This window comes from Salmo salar, chromosome 01 (assembly GCF_965601325.2).
Source record: "Salmo salar chromosome 01, fSalSal1, whole genome shotgun sequence".
NCBI classification, from domain to species: domain Eukaryota; kingdom Metazoa; phylum Chordata; class Actinopteri; order Salmoniformes; family Salmonidae; genus Salmo; species Salmo salar.
Window position 1 is genome coordinate 42,349,634 of NC_138291.1, and position 14,629 is coordinate 42,364,262.

At 44.4% G+C, this 14,629-nt stretch overlaps 1 protein-coding gene across 5 annotated transcripts in view; it reads right to left on the minus strand.

Moving 5' to 3' along the window:
• The window catches only part of LOC106602505 (cation channel sperm-associated auxiliary subunit beta), a 43,582-nt gene that overhangs the window by 23,245 nt on the left and 5,708 nt on the right, over window positions 1-14,629 (minus strand). For 3 of the 5 annotated variants that reach the window (XM_014195194.3, XM_014195197.3, XM_082974493.1), the window contains 10 exons: window positions 13,730-13,879; window positions 13,553-13,607; window positions 10,374-10,493; window positions 9,042-9,194; window positions 7,788-7,877; window positions 7,242-7,372; window positions 2,498-2,530; window positions 2,330-2,396; window positions 2,180-2,226; window positions 1,942-2,094 (listed from right to left, as the gene is read on the minus strand). In XM_014195194.3, coding sequence (XP_014050669.3) covers window positions 1,942-2,094; window positions 2,180-2,226; window positions 2,330-2,396; window positions 2,498-2,530; window positions 7,242-7,372; window positions 7,788-7,877; window positions 9,042-9,194; window positions 10,374-10,493; window positions 13,553-13,607; window positions 13,730-13,879 — 999 coding nt within the window. Of the gene's footprint in view, window positions 1-1,941; window positions 2,095-2,179; window positions 2,227-2,329; window positions 2,397-2,497; window positions 2,531-7,241; window positions 7,373-7,787; window positions 7,878-9,041; window positions 9,195-10,373; window positions 10,494-13,552; window positions 13,608-13,729; window positions 13,880-14,121; window positions 14,226-14,629 lie in introns of all 5 variants that reach the window. The other 2 variants (XM_014195189.3, XM_014195183.3) reach the window with 1 other exon arrangement.

Consider the following 14,629-nt stretch of genomic DNA (forward strand, 5'->3'; position numbering starts at 1 on the left):
GCCAGGTTGTAGCAACCTCATGATGGGTATAGAGAAAATGTGTGTATCATGTAGTAGACTAAACCTATCTGGGTGAATGGAATATGAATAACAGTCATCCAATATGCTGTAATAGAAATAAGGCCATGTTCATAAAAATAAAAAGATTGTCGTCCCTCATCTTAAATGGACCCGACCGCCACTGAATTAGAACCACAGTAATACAGTGGTAGCTATTTAAAACGGTGCTACTTTTTGGCCAATTAAGCTAAAAAAAAAAAATCAACTTTAAAACATTCAGGCTATCCTAACTTCCAATTCTTAAAAACGTGTATAAAAGAAATGATATAAATGTGCACTACATTTGCATAAAATAACCAACCCACAGTAAGTGCTGAACCATTCAAGATAGAGACACCAAACCAACTTTCACATGTTCAGGCTATCCTGTCTTCAAATTCTTAAAAAGTTTAATCAAATATAACGATATAAATGTACATACATTAGCATAAATAACTCACCAACATTAACTCTTGAACCGTTCAAGCTAGAGACAATAAACCGACTTTCACATGTTCGGCTATCCTAACTTCAAATTCTATAACACATTATAGGGTATTTTGTGTAAACCAGTGACAAATAATAATAATAATCTCAATTTAATCAATTTTAAATTCAGGCTGTAACACAACAAAATTTGGAAAAGGTCACGGGGTGTGACTACTTTCTGAAGGCACTGTAATGTTTAGATATCTGAGAATTTTGAATTGTCAAGAGGTTCAAAACAAGGTTTCCCTCTAATCCCGCTAATGGTATCTTAAAGGCCATTGAATTGTTAGCAATAAAAATCGGATCCAATTATAAAATTAAGGGAATAGAAATGAATGGGTTAGATACAAAGGTATCAATGTATGCCGATGATTCAAGTTCGGCCTTCTAGGCAGAGTTGCAAAGATAAAGCCATATCTCCGACTGGCCAATAAAAATAAAAGATTAAGATGGCCAAAAAAACACACTAGACAGAGAAACTCTGCCTAGAAGGCCAGCATCCCGGAGTCGCCTCTTCACTGTTGACATTGAGACTGGTGTTTTGCGGGTACTATTTAATGAAGCTGAGGACTTGCGAGGCATCTGTTCCTCAAACTAGACACTCTAATGTACTTGTCCTCTTGCTCAGTTGTGCACCGGGGCCTCCCACTCCTCTTTCTATTCTGGTTAGAGACAGTTTGCGCTGTTCTGTGAAGGGAGTAGCACACAGCGTTGTAACAGATCTTCAGTTTCTTGGCAATTTCTCGCATGGAATAGCCTCCATTTCTCAGAACAAGAATAGACTGACGAGTTTCAGAAGAAAGTTCTTTGTTTCTGGCCATTTTGAGCCTGTAATCGAACACACAAATGCTGATGCTCCAGATACTCAACTAGTCTAAAGAAGGCCAGTTTTATTGCTTCTTTAATCAGGACAACAGTTTTCAGCTGTGCTAACATAACTACAAAAGGGTTTTCTAATGATCAATTAGCCTTTAAAATGATAAACTGGGATTAGCTAACACAACGTGCCATTGGAACAGAGGAGTGATGGTTGCTGATAATGGGCCTCTGTACGCCTATGTAGATACTCCATTAAATGCCGTTTCCAGCTACAATAGTCCTTTACAATATTAACAATGTCTACACTGTATTGCTGATCAATTTGATGTTATTTTAATGGACAAAAAATTAGCTTTTCTTTCAAAAACAAGGACATTTCTAAGTGAACCCAAACTTTTGACCTGTAGTGTATTTTGATTTGTTTAACACATTTTTGGTTACTACATGATTCCATATGTGTATTTCATAGTTTTGATGTCTTCACTATTATTCTACAATGTAGAGCAGAGTAAAAATATAGAAAAACCCTGGAACGAGTAGGTGTGTCCAAACTTTTGACTGGTACTGTATATAAAGACAATATAGAAAAGGTACCTCAGTGTGTGAGAGCAGTATGCCAGTGTGTTGGTGGCGGTCATGGAGGAAGGACAGGTAACGGTGTTTGTGGTTCTTCGCGATGTCAGCAGCGGAGGCCTGGCACAGGAACCACCTCGTGAAGGGGTACTTACTGTACACACACCTAGAATGCTGCCATTGAGAAGCTCAGGTTGAAACACAAGGATAGACATTTGTATAATATAAATTATAAACAAACCCCCTCAATCACACCTACCAGGTTGTCACCTTCTCCTTCATTGGAAATCAAACTGAGCGTGTCATCTAAACAAGAGAGAAAACTGTTTGAAACTTGTCTTCCAAAACAACAAAAAACATGTTATGAATCCATATAGTTCATTTATTTGAGGTCATGATTAAGCCATACCACTGAAATAGATGCGATCTGTCACACATTGAGAGGAAAACCACAAGGTGGTGGCAGAGTAGTCCATCTATGAAGGAGAAACACAATGACTTGTTAACTGTTTTCTTGGGAGGCACTCTGCCCCTACTATATCTGAGAATAGCTTGAACAACTGAAATATTTACAGACCTGAGCCAGTGCAGGGAGGAACAGCAAGGTGAACTGTAATATTCAGAGACAAAGATCAGTACCACAACACAAACTGTTCAGATAAACTATTTATTGACTAGTAAGGACCATAAAGAAGGTTCGTGCCAATCAAATGGCTCTGTGCACAAAGTCAAATAAAATGTTATTTGTCACATGCGCCGAATACAACAGAGCCAGTGAAATGCTTACTTACAAGCCCTTAACCAACATTGCAGTTTTAAGAAAAATACATACAAAAATAAGACATAAAAGAAACAAATACTTAAAGAGCAGCAGTAAAATAACCATAGCGAGGCTATATACAGCGGGTACCGGTACAGAGTCAATGTGCGGGGGCACCGGTTAGTCGAGGTAATAGTTATTAAAGTGACTTATGCATAGATAATAACAGAGAGTAGGAGCAGCATAAAGGGGGGGGGGGTGCAAGTAGTCTGGGTAGCCATTTGATTAGCTGTTCAGTAGTCTTATGGCTTGGGGGTAGAAGCTGTCTAGAAGCCTCTTGGACCTAGACTTGGTGCTCCGGTACCGCCTGCCGTGCAATAGCAGAGAGAACAGTCTAGGACTAGGGTTGCTGGAGTCTGACAATTTCTAGGGTCTTCCTCTGCCACTGCCTGGTATAGAGGTCTTGGATGGCAGGAAGCTTGGCCCCAGGGATGTACTGGGCCGTATGCACTACCCTCTGTAGTGCCTTGTGGTCAGAGGCCAAGCAGTTGCCATACCAGGCAGTGACGCAACCAGTCACGATGCTCTCGATGGTGCAGCTGTAGAACCTTTTGAGGATCTGAGGACCCATGTCTCCTGAGGGGGAATAGGTTTAGCCGTGCTCTCCTCACGACAGTCTTTGGTGTGCTTGGACCATGTTAGTTTATTGAAGACTCATCTCTTCCGTAGGTCCTGTGATTGAGTGTAGTCTGGCCCAGGAGTGTGAAGGTGAACGGAAAGGCACTGGAGCAACTGTAAGGGGTGCGTACTGACGGCAGAGAAGTCAGACGCAGGAGAGCAAAAAACTGTGTTTCCAACGGCGCAGTTTAAGAATAAAAACCCACTGGAAAACAGAACAATCAATAAATGGGTACATAACCTGACGCACACCAGACATAACGTGCACAAGCACTTACAAAAAACAATACCGGACAAGGACATGGGGGGAAGAGGGTTAAATACACAACATGTAATTGATGGAATTGAAACCAGGTGTGTGGGAAGACAAGAGAAGACAAATGGAAAATGAAAGGTGGATCGGCGATGGCTAGAAGACCGGTGACGTCGACCGCAGAACAACGCCCCGAACAAGGAGAGGGACCGACTTCGGAGGAAGTCGTGACAGCAACGAACCGCCCTTGCTGTCTCTGCCTGTTCTTTTCCCCTCTCTCCACTGGGTTGCTCTGCCTCTAACCCTATTACAGGGGCTGAGTCACTGGCTTACTGGTGCTCTTCCATGCCGACCCTATGAGGGGTGCGTCACTTGAGTGGGTTGAGTCACTGACGTGGTTTTCCTGTCTGGGTTGGCGCCCCCCCTTGGGTTGTGCTGTGGCGGAGATCTTTGTGGGCTATACTCGGCCTTGTCTCAGGATGGTAAGTTGGTGGTTGAAGATATCCCTCTAGTGGTGTGGGGTTTTGGCAAAGTGGGTGGGGTTTTTCCTGCCTGTTTGGCCCTGTCCGGGGGTATCATCGGATGGGGCCACAGTGTCTCCTGACCCCTCCTGTCTCAGCCTCCAGTATTTATGCTGCAGTAGTTTATGTGTGGGGAGGCTAGGGTCAGTCTGTTATATCTGGAGTATTTCTCCTGTCTTATCCGGTGTCCTGTGTGAATTTAAGTATGCTCTCTCTAATTCTCTCTTTCTTTCTCTCTCGGAGGACCTGAGCCCTAGGACCATGCCTCAGGACTACCTGGCATGATGACTCCTTGCTGTCCCAAGGCCACCTAGCCGTGCTGATGCTCTAGCTTCAACTGTTCTGCCTGCGGCTATGGAACCCTGACCTGTTCAACGGACGTGCTACCTGTCCCAGACCTGCAGTTTTCAACTCTCTAGAAACAGCAAGAGCGGTAGAGATACTCTCAATGATCGGCTATGAAAAGCCAACTGACAACTGACACTCCTGAGGTTGCACCCTTGACAACGACTGTGATTATTATTATTTGACCATGCTGGTCATTTATGAACATTTGAACATCTTGGCCATGTTCTGTTATAATCTCCACCCGGCACAGCCAGAAGAGGACTGGCCACCCCTCATAGCCTGGTTTCCTCTCTAGGCCTTTCTAGGGAGTTTTCCCTAGCGACCGTGTTTCTACACCTGCATTGCTGGCTGTTTGGGGTTTTAGGCTAGGTTTCTGTACAGCACTTTGAGATATCAGCTGATGTAAGAAGGGCTATATAAATAAATATGATTTGATGTGGACACCAAGGAACTTGAAGCTCTCACCCTGCGCTACTGCAGCCCCGTCGATGAGAATGAGGGCGTGCTCAGTCCTTCTTTTTCTATAGTCCACAATCATCTCCTTAGTCTTGATCACGTTGAGGGAGAGGTTGTTGTCCTGGCACCACACGGCCAGGTCTCTGACCTCCTCCCTATATGCTGTCTCATCATTGTTGGTGATCAGGCCTACCACTGTTGTGTCATCGGCAAACTTAATGATGGTGTTGGAGTCATGCCTGGCCGTGCAGTCATGAGTGAACAGGGAGTACAGGAGAGGACTGAGCACGCAACCCTGAGGGGCCCCTGTGTTGAGGATCAGCGTGGCGGATGTGTTGTTACCTACCCTTACCACCTGGGGGCGGCCCATCAGGAATTCCAGGATCCAGTTGCAGAGGGATGTGTTTAGTCCTTAGCTTGATCTGTTGGGGCGGTATGCAAATTGGAGTGGGTCAAGGGTTTCTGGGATAATGGTGTTGATGTGAGCCATGACCAGCCTTTCAAAGCACTTCATGGCTACAGACGTGAGTGCTACGTGACGGTAGTCATTTTGGCAGGTTACTTTAGTGTCCTTGGGCACAGGGACTATGTTGGTCTGCTTGAAACATGTTGGTATTACAGACTCAGATAGGGAGAGGTTGAAAATGGCAGTGAAGACACTTGCCAGTTGGTCCGCGCATGCTCTGAGTACACGTCCTGGTAATCCGTCTGGCCCTGCGGCATTGTGAATGTTGACATGTTAAAAGGTCTTAATCGGCTGCGGAGAGCGTGATCACACAGTTGTCCGGAACAGCTGATGCTCTCATGCATGTTTCAGTGTTACATGCCTCGAAGCGAGCATAGAAGTAATTTAGCTCGTCTGGTAGGCTCGTGTCAGTGGGCAGCTCTCAGCTGTGCTTCCCTTTGTAGTCTGTAATAGTTTGCAAGCCCTGCCACATCCGACAAGCATCGGAGCCGGTGTAGTACGATTCGATCTTAGTCCCTGTATTGACACTTTGCCTGTTTGATGGTTCGTCGGGGGCATAGCGGGATTTCTTATAGGCTTCCGAGTTAGAGTGCCGCTCCTTGAAAGCGGTAGCTCTACCCTTTAGCTCTGTGCAGATATTGCCTGTAATCTATGGCTTCTGGTTGGGGTATGTACGTACAGTCACTGTGGGGACGACGTCATCGATGCACTTATTGATGAAGCCAGAACATATTCCAGTCTGTGCTAGCAAAACAGTCCTGTAGCTTAGCATCTGCTTCATCTGACCACTGGTGCTTCCTGCTTTAATATTTGCTTGTAAGCAGGAATCAGGAGGATAGAATTATGGTCACATTTGCCAAATGGAGGGCGAGGGAGAGCTTTGTACGTGTCTCTGTGTGTGGAGTAAAGGTGGTCTAGAGTTTTTATCCTTCTGGTTGCACATTTAACATGCTGGTAGAAATGAGGTAAAAGTGATTTAAGTTTCCCTGCATTAGTCTTCGGCCACTAGGAGCACCGCCTCTGGTTGAGCGTTTTCCTGTTTGCTTACAGCGGTATACAGCTCATTGAGTCTGTCTTAGTGCCAGCATCGGTCTGTGGGGGTATGTAGACAGCTACAAAAAAATACAGATGAAAACTCTCTAGGTAGATAGAGTGGTCTACAGCTTATCATGAGATACTCTACCTCATGCGAGCAAAACCTTGAGACTTCCTTAGATATCGAGCACCAGCTGTTGTTTACAAATATACATTGACCGCCACCCCTTGTCTTACCAGAGACTTATGTTCTATCCTGTTGATGCCGTGTATAACCCACCAGCTGTATGTTATTCTTGTCATCGTTCAGTTTTTAATGTCCCGTTGGAAGGATATATGTGCTTTTAGTTCGTCCAATTTATTATTCAGCGATTGTACGTTAGCCAACAGTACGGATGGCAAAGGCAGATTGGCCACTCGTCGGCGAATCTTCACAAGGCACTCCGATCTCTTTCCGCAATACCTCTTCCGTCTTTTTCTCCTGCTAATGACGGGGATGAGGGCCTGTTCGGGTGTTTGGAGTAAATCCCTCTCGTCCGACTCATTAAAGAGAAATTCTTCGTCCAGTTCAAGGTGAGTAATCGCTGTTCTGATTCCCAGAAGCTCTTTTCAGTCATAATGTTGCTGCTACTGTCTCTTATGTACAAAATAAGTTCCAAAAAATGCAAAAAAAACGAACAAAATAGCACAGTTGGTTAAGATCCCATAAAACAGTAGCTACCCCCCCGGTGCCATCTTTAATGGTGCAAATGAGTGTGTGTGTGTGTGTGTGTGTGTGTGTGTGTGTGTGTGTGTGTGTAGTACATTGAGAGTGCCTGTGACAGGGGAATGAAGATCCTGGCTGATGAAGAGCCCCCGGTTGGTCAGCAGGAACAGGTGACAGTTGGTCAGCTTCAGGTCCACGATGGAGATCCCCACACAGCCAGATACACACGCTGTGGAGATAGCAGGTCAGTTACTCACACACACACAAACACGCGCACACACACTGTGGAGGATCAGTAAGTCAGTAAAAGTTACATCCCTGCACAGCCAGACACAGACACTGTGGAACATCAAGAGACTGGTCAGCAGCCAGACACACACACTGTAGACGACAATGAGGACAGCCATTAAGGCATTTTTACGCGATCTCTCAGCTCGGCTCACCTCGGGTGTGTGAAAATGGTATTAGTCATTAATAATCAAATAATACAGAACCGGCTAAAGACAATGCACTGAAAACTACCGTACAACACACTCACTCACTGTATCGTTGTGTATCAAACAGCAGAATAAGGGATGTTGAAACACAATTCTAAGCAATACAGTATATATCAAAGCTGCAACGTGATAGATAAGATGCTCTACCTTCATTGATCAAGCTACATAGTGATCTCGTGGCGTTGAACCATCGTGCCTGAGCGGTGAAGGCAGATCTGGTGACACTGAGAATCACCCCTGCAGTTACAATGAGAGAGGACAGAAGGCCTCAGTAATGATCACTGACAAAGTCCTATGAATGAGCACAAGCAGGGGTAGAATTGAATTGGAATGCTTGAGAACTGAGATCCCAATGTGAAACTAGTTTTAACAAGTGCAATTTGCTTTTAAGCTAAATTACCTGCCTGTGATGTTACAGTGATTTTTTTCTAATTCCACCCCTGCGCACAAGCATGCAGACATACACTTACAGGACAGTTTATTAGGTTCCCAAAAATGGATCAGTGGCCAGGCAGACAGGCAGAGGCATTCAGTTACTGTTCGATTGAATGTTGAATGGGAAAAACGAGTGACCTAAGTGACTTTGAGCGTGGTATGATCGTCGGTGCCAGGCGAGCTGGGTCCAGTATCTCAGAAACGGCCACCCTCCTGGGCTTTTCACGCACGACAGTGTCTAGGCTTTACCAAGACTTGGTAAACATCAAGTCAGCGGCAGTACTGTGGGCGAAAACAGCTTGTTGATGAGAGAGGTCAAACGAGAATGGCGAGAATCGTGCAAGCTAACAGGCGGGCCACAAACAGACAAATAACGGCTCAGTACAACAGTGGTGTGCAGAACAGCATCTCGGAAGGCACAACTCGTCAATCCTTGTCACGGATGGGCTATTGCAGCAGACGAACACACTGTGTTCCACTCTTGTCAGCTAAAAACAAGAAGAAGCGGCTCCAGTGGGCACGCGATTACCAACACTGGACAATGAGGAGTGGAAAAACATTGCCTGGAACATTGACAGCGACTTCAGTTTACTTGAGTGGCCTTCGCAGTCCCCAGACCTCAACTGAATAGAGCATCTTTGGGATGAGATGGAACAGGCTGTTAGCAGCATGAATGTACCGCAGTCCAATCTGCAGCAACTACGTGATGCCATCGCGTCAGGCTGGACCAACATCCCTGTGGAACGTTTCTGACGCCTTGTAGAATGCCTGAAGAATTCAGGCTGTTCTGAAGGCAAAGGTGGGTCCGAACCGGTACTAGGGTGCACCTAATGAACTGTCTGGTGAGTGTATACACAGGGCACATAAATGGCCTGTTTGTCTGCAGTTACAGTTACCTATAGTTAAAGTATGTTCTGTTTGTCATAACAGGTTTGTGTGTGTGTGTATACAGTATGTCTTCCTCACCTGTGTGTCCTCCTGGAGCGAAGACAGGTGCCAGCACAGCCACATCACCGGCACAGGGACTCTGGCTGACCTGTAGTTTCAGGACCCGGTGGAGATGTGGTTCAATGATACGAGACGACAACTCCTCCCCTATCGTCCACTGCAGGATGGGCTCTAAGAGAGAGATGCCACGGCCAATGCATTTCTGACAAACTTATTGAAATTCACACTCATACTGCTAAGATACAACCTTAAAAGGGCAATCATTAGTTGAAACAATAAAAAGCTGAGGGATAGGCCTGGAGAAATGTAACCACTCTCAAATTCATAGAGAGCTATGTATACAAGGACTGCCCATCAAAGATATCAACATTGTAGTTTTAAGCATGTTTTAAGGCTATACAATGTTTACACATTTGAGTAAAACAAGCTTATAATTTGGGTTCTGATGGGCTTTGACAGTTGAACTAAGCACATGAGGCATTTGTAAGTTATATTCTTCAAGAATCAATGGGTATATATATCATTAATTTGTAAGTCTAAAAATGGATGTATCAACTGCAGATTGTACCTTTTTATTTTTTTTACTTTTACCCCCCAATTGGTACAGTCTTGTCCCATCGCTGCAACTCCCCTATGAACTCGGGAGAAGCGATGGTCAAGAGCCATGTGTCCTCCGAAACACGACCCTGCCAAGCCACACTGCTTCTTGACAAACTGCTCGCTTTACCCGGAAGCTAGCCACACCAATGTGTTGGAGGAAACACCATCAAGGTGGCGACCGCCGTCAGCTTGCAGGCACCGGGCTCGCCACAAGGAGTCGCTAGAGCGCGAAAGGACAAGGAAATCCCAGCCGGCCAAACCCTCCCCTAACCCACACAAGGCAGGGCCAATTGTGTGCCGCCTCATGCGTCTCCCAGTCAAGGCCAGCTGTGACACAGCCTGGTATCAAACCTGGGTCTGTAGTGATGCCTCATGCACTGCCTTAGACTGCTGCGCCACTTGGGAGGCCCCAGAATGCTCCTTTAATGTAAGTCTAACTGACTTACTAACTGGATAAAAGCGTCTGCTGAATATAATATAACATAATGTAAAATGTTAATAGGGGCTAGATAGATAATATAGGAAATACTATCAACGCCTTTAACCATATTATCATTGTGGAAAACCCCATCTCCTCTCAGCTATCCGGCGTTATAATCATAAAGAAAAGATTGCCACCTAGAGGTAAACCGGCACCGCAATTAATCAGAGTACACTATTTTCTTTAGTCATTGGCAAAAATATCCAAATTCAAAACACCCAGTGCTTTGTCACAGAATCACAATAGGCCCTTCCGTCCCCTAGTCCAACCTCTGGCCACGTCCAGTAGTGTTCCCTTCAGTGTGTCCAGGATGGATCCCTTGCTGCTGAACATAGAGAAGGCATAGAACATACTGAACTCCACATACCACTCATCCACAGGTGCTGCCACTAGGGGAATGAAGGGGGGGAGAGAGGAGAGACAAAGAAAGAGGGCAGAGAGGGAGAGGATAGAGGTTTAAATAGGCCAATCAAGCCTGTGATGGGCTGCTGCAAGTAGATATTGTAGTAGTACTTCAATATTTCAAGTAGCCTTGGTCTTCAAGTAATAGCTGGGTAGCCTGGGTACCAGTCTTTTTAACTAATATTCCACTCCTTGCCACTCCTGTCATTTGCCAAAGAGACTTTTCATATTTGAAGATTGAAGAAAGGCCATTCTATCATTAATTAGCTTGAGATCACCTATCAGGATCCAAGATGGCGTAGCAGTCGGAGGTGTGTTTGTCTTGTCCCGTGTAAATAGTCTTCGTTTTTTTTCGTATACATTTCGTATATATTTTAATTTCACTTTCCATCTAGGAACTGAATATACTTTCCTGCAACCCGCCTCACCCAATGTGGTACGGATCTGCTATTTTTTATACTTTAGAACCTGAACCCCAATCAGAAGCTAGCCAGATAACTAGCAACTAGCTAGTAGTCAGTTAGCCACTGCTGCGGTCTTCACCCTTAACTCGGACACCAGCCAGCTTCAGCTCGGGCCAAGCCCCCGCCCCCCCCCCCCGCTTCTCTAACACCCAAATCCAGACAGCTGACGTTCTGAAAGAGCCGCAAAATCTGTAACCCTACAAATCAGCTGGGATAAAATGATCTGCCAAAATTGTTGCAACCCCTATTACTAGCCTGTTCAACCTCTCTTTCGTATCGTCTGAGATCCCCAAAGATTGGAAAGCTGCCGCAGTCATCCCCCTCTTCAAAGGGGGAGACACTCTAGACCCAAACTGTTATAGACCTATATCGATCCTGCCCTGCCTTTCTAAAGTCTTCGAAAGCCAAGTTAACAAACAGATCACCGACAATTTCGAATCCCACCGTACCTTCTCCACTATGCAATCTGGTTTCCGAGCTGGTCATGGGTGCACCTCAGCCATGCTCAAGGACCTAAACGATATCATAACCGCCATCGATAAAAGACAGTACTGTGCAGCCGTCTTCATCGACCTGGCCAAGGCTTTTGACTCTGTCAATCACCGCATTCTTATCGGCAGACTCAATAGCCTTGGTTTCTCAAATGACTGCCTCGCCTGGTTCACCAACTACTTCTCAGATAGAGTTCAGTGTGTCAAATCGGAGGGCCTGTTGTCCGGACCTCTGGCAGTCTCTATGGGGATGCCACAGGGTTAAATTCTCGGGCCGACTCTTTTCTCTGTATATATCACTGATGTCGCTCTTGCTGCTGGTGATTCTCTGATCCACCTCTACGCAAACGACACCATTCTGTATACATCTGGCCCTTCTTTGGACACTGTTAACAAACCTCCAAACGAGCTTCAATGCCATAAAACACTCCTTCCGTGGCCTCCAACTGCTCTTAAATGCTAGTAAAACTAAATGCATGTCCTTCAACCGATTGCTGCCCGCATCCGCCCGCCCGACTAGCATCACTACTCTGGATGGTTCTGACTTAGAATATGTGGACAACTACAAATACCTAGGTGTCTGGTTAGACTGTAAACTCTCCTTCCAGACTCACATTAAGCATCTCCAATCAAAAATTAAATCTAGAAATGGCTTCCTATTTCACAACAAAGCCAAATGCTGCTAAACAAACGTACTCATGCTGCCAAACATACCCTCGTAAAACTGACTATCCTACAGATCCTCGACTTCGGCGATGTCATTTACAAAATAGCCTCCAACACTCTACTAAGCAAATTGGATGTAGTCAATCACATGCCATCCATTTTGTCACCAAAGCCCCATATACTACCCACCACTGCGACCTGTATGCTCTCGTTGTCTGGCCCTCGCTACATATTCGTCGCCACACCCACTGGCTCCAGGTCGTCTATAAGTCTTTGCTAGGTAAAGTCCTGCCTTATCTCAGCTCACTGGTCACCATAGCAACACCCACCCGTAGTACACGCTCCAGCAGGTATATTTCACTGGTCATCCCCAAAGCCAACACCTGCTTTGGCTGCCTTTCCTTCCAGTTCTCTGCTGCCAATGACTGGAACGAATTTCAAAAATCACTGAAGCTGGAGACTTATATCTCCCTCTCTAAGCATCAGCTGTCAGAGCAGCTTACCGATCACTGTACCTGTACACAGCCCATCTGTAAATAGCACACCCAACTACCTCATCCCCATATTGTTATTTATTTTGCTCTTTTGCAAAATAAATAACAATATCTCCCTCTCTCTACTTGCACATCTATCACTTCAGTGTTAATGCTAAATTGTAATTATTTTGCCTCTATGGCCTATTTATTGCCATACCTCTCTAATCTTACTACATTTGCACACACTGTACATAGATTTTTCTATTGTGTTATTGACTGAACGTTTGTTAAACCTATGTGTAACTCTGTGTTGTTGTTTTTGTCGCACTGATTTGCTTTATCTTGGCCAGGTCGCAGTTGTAAATGAGAACTTGTTCTCAACTGGCCTACCTGGTTAAATAAAGGTGCATTTTTTTTTTTTTAAGATCAGAGGATTTGATCCAGTCATAGCTATCCTCAAATCAAAGGTTATGCAAATATTGGAAATCGTTTTTTTAAAGCACATTTTGGAACTCTTTCACTTTTGGTGTCTGGTTGCTAAGCAAGAGTTTTTGTTGTCCAGATGAAAAGCAGTCTGTCAAAAGTTTCTAGCTCACTTCTAAATTCTAAAACTAAATACATACTGCAATTACAATCACAAAACGTCTTAGCTTTCCGCTAGAAAAGTATAAAAGCTAAATGTTTATTTTTTTGTACTTTGTTGTAATTGTAATTCTATTTGAGGCTCCACATGCTGTCATGGAAAATATGAATATATATATATATATAATATGTTATTTCCAACAACCAATGAGCAACTCTGCTGGAAATCCAGCTGCATATTAACCGTTGAGATTGCCCAAAGGTCAGTCTCTTAGGCGAATGACAGGAGTGGCACGGAGTGGAATGTTAGCTAAAAAGACTGGTACCCAGGCTAATAGATCGGCTCATTAATGAGAAATAATGACACCTGTGTTGATAGTAATGTTGTATCTGGGGACGTTCACTCTCCAGGTGGATGCATTCTAACAAGCAGAGGGAAAGCACACAATACACATAAGAGAAACAAATAGAAGTAGAAAGTCATTGAATTCAAGTAATTACTGAGACCATTGATTTTGTTCATCTTAATCTTAGCCCATCTCACCAAAATTAATTTAAAGGGGAAGGTGGCTGAGTTAGTGCTGTTATAGATGGCCATGGTGGGCAGGAGACCAGATGATGTGTAGAGCTTCAGTTGGTTCTGATACTGTCTAGCTGAGACGCCTGGTTTCTTCCGTAGCATGCAATCCACCACCTGGAATAAATGAGATAGAACGGCAATCACAAGGACGGACAAATTACAATGGTTCGTTTTTACTCTTGAAAAGTTACTTTGTATGTTTTCCATTGAACATGGTTTTTAATCTAGAATGAGGCTTTATCTGGGTCACGGAAACTGGCCCTAAAATGATTCATCATTATTCTGGGACCCAGCATTTGTTCCAGGCAACACAAGGGGGCGCCAGATGTTTGATGAGAGCTGCTGGAGCAACGTACCAGATTGTCCAGGCCGAGGTACAGTCGAACCCTTTTGCTATCCATATTTCCTGACACACACTGAAATAGTTTCTGTTGCTCTGGGTCATCTGGTTCATCTGTGTCTTAGTACATCAACGTCATGTAAAGAATAAATCAAAAGAAGTCTGCCAGCTAGTAAAACAGTAATCTGTTCACATCCAAAGCAAATAACAGCCCTATGCATCATCAAAATTGGTGGAATTAAATGGTGCCTATCTTTTCCATTCATTTGGGATTGATGCATATGTACACGCCACTACATATTTATTTGGACAGTGAAGCTAAAACGTTTCATTTGTCTCTATACTCCAGCATTTTGGATTTAAGTTGTTTTAAAACAATATGAGGTGACAATACAGAATGTCACCTTTTATTTGAGGTTATTTTCATACAAATCTTTTACCGTTTAGAAATAACTACATCAAGCTTGTGGACTACAAACTCGTTGGATGCATTTGCAGTTTGTTTTGGTTGTCTTTCAGATTAT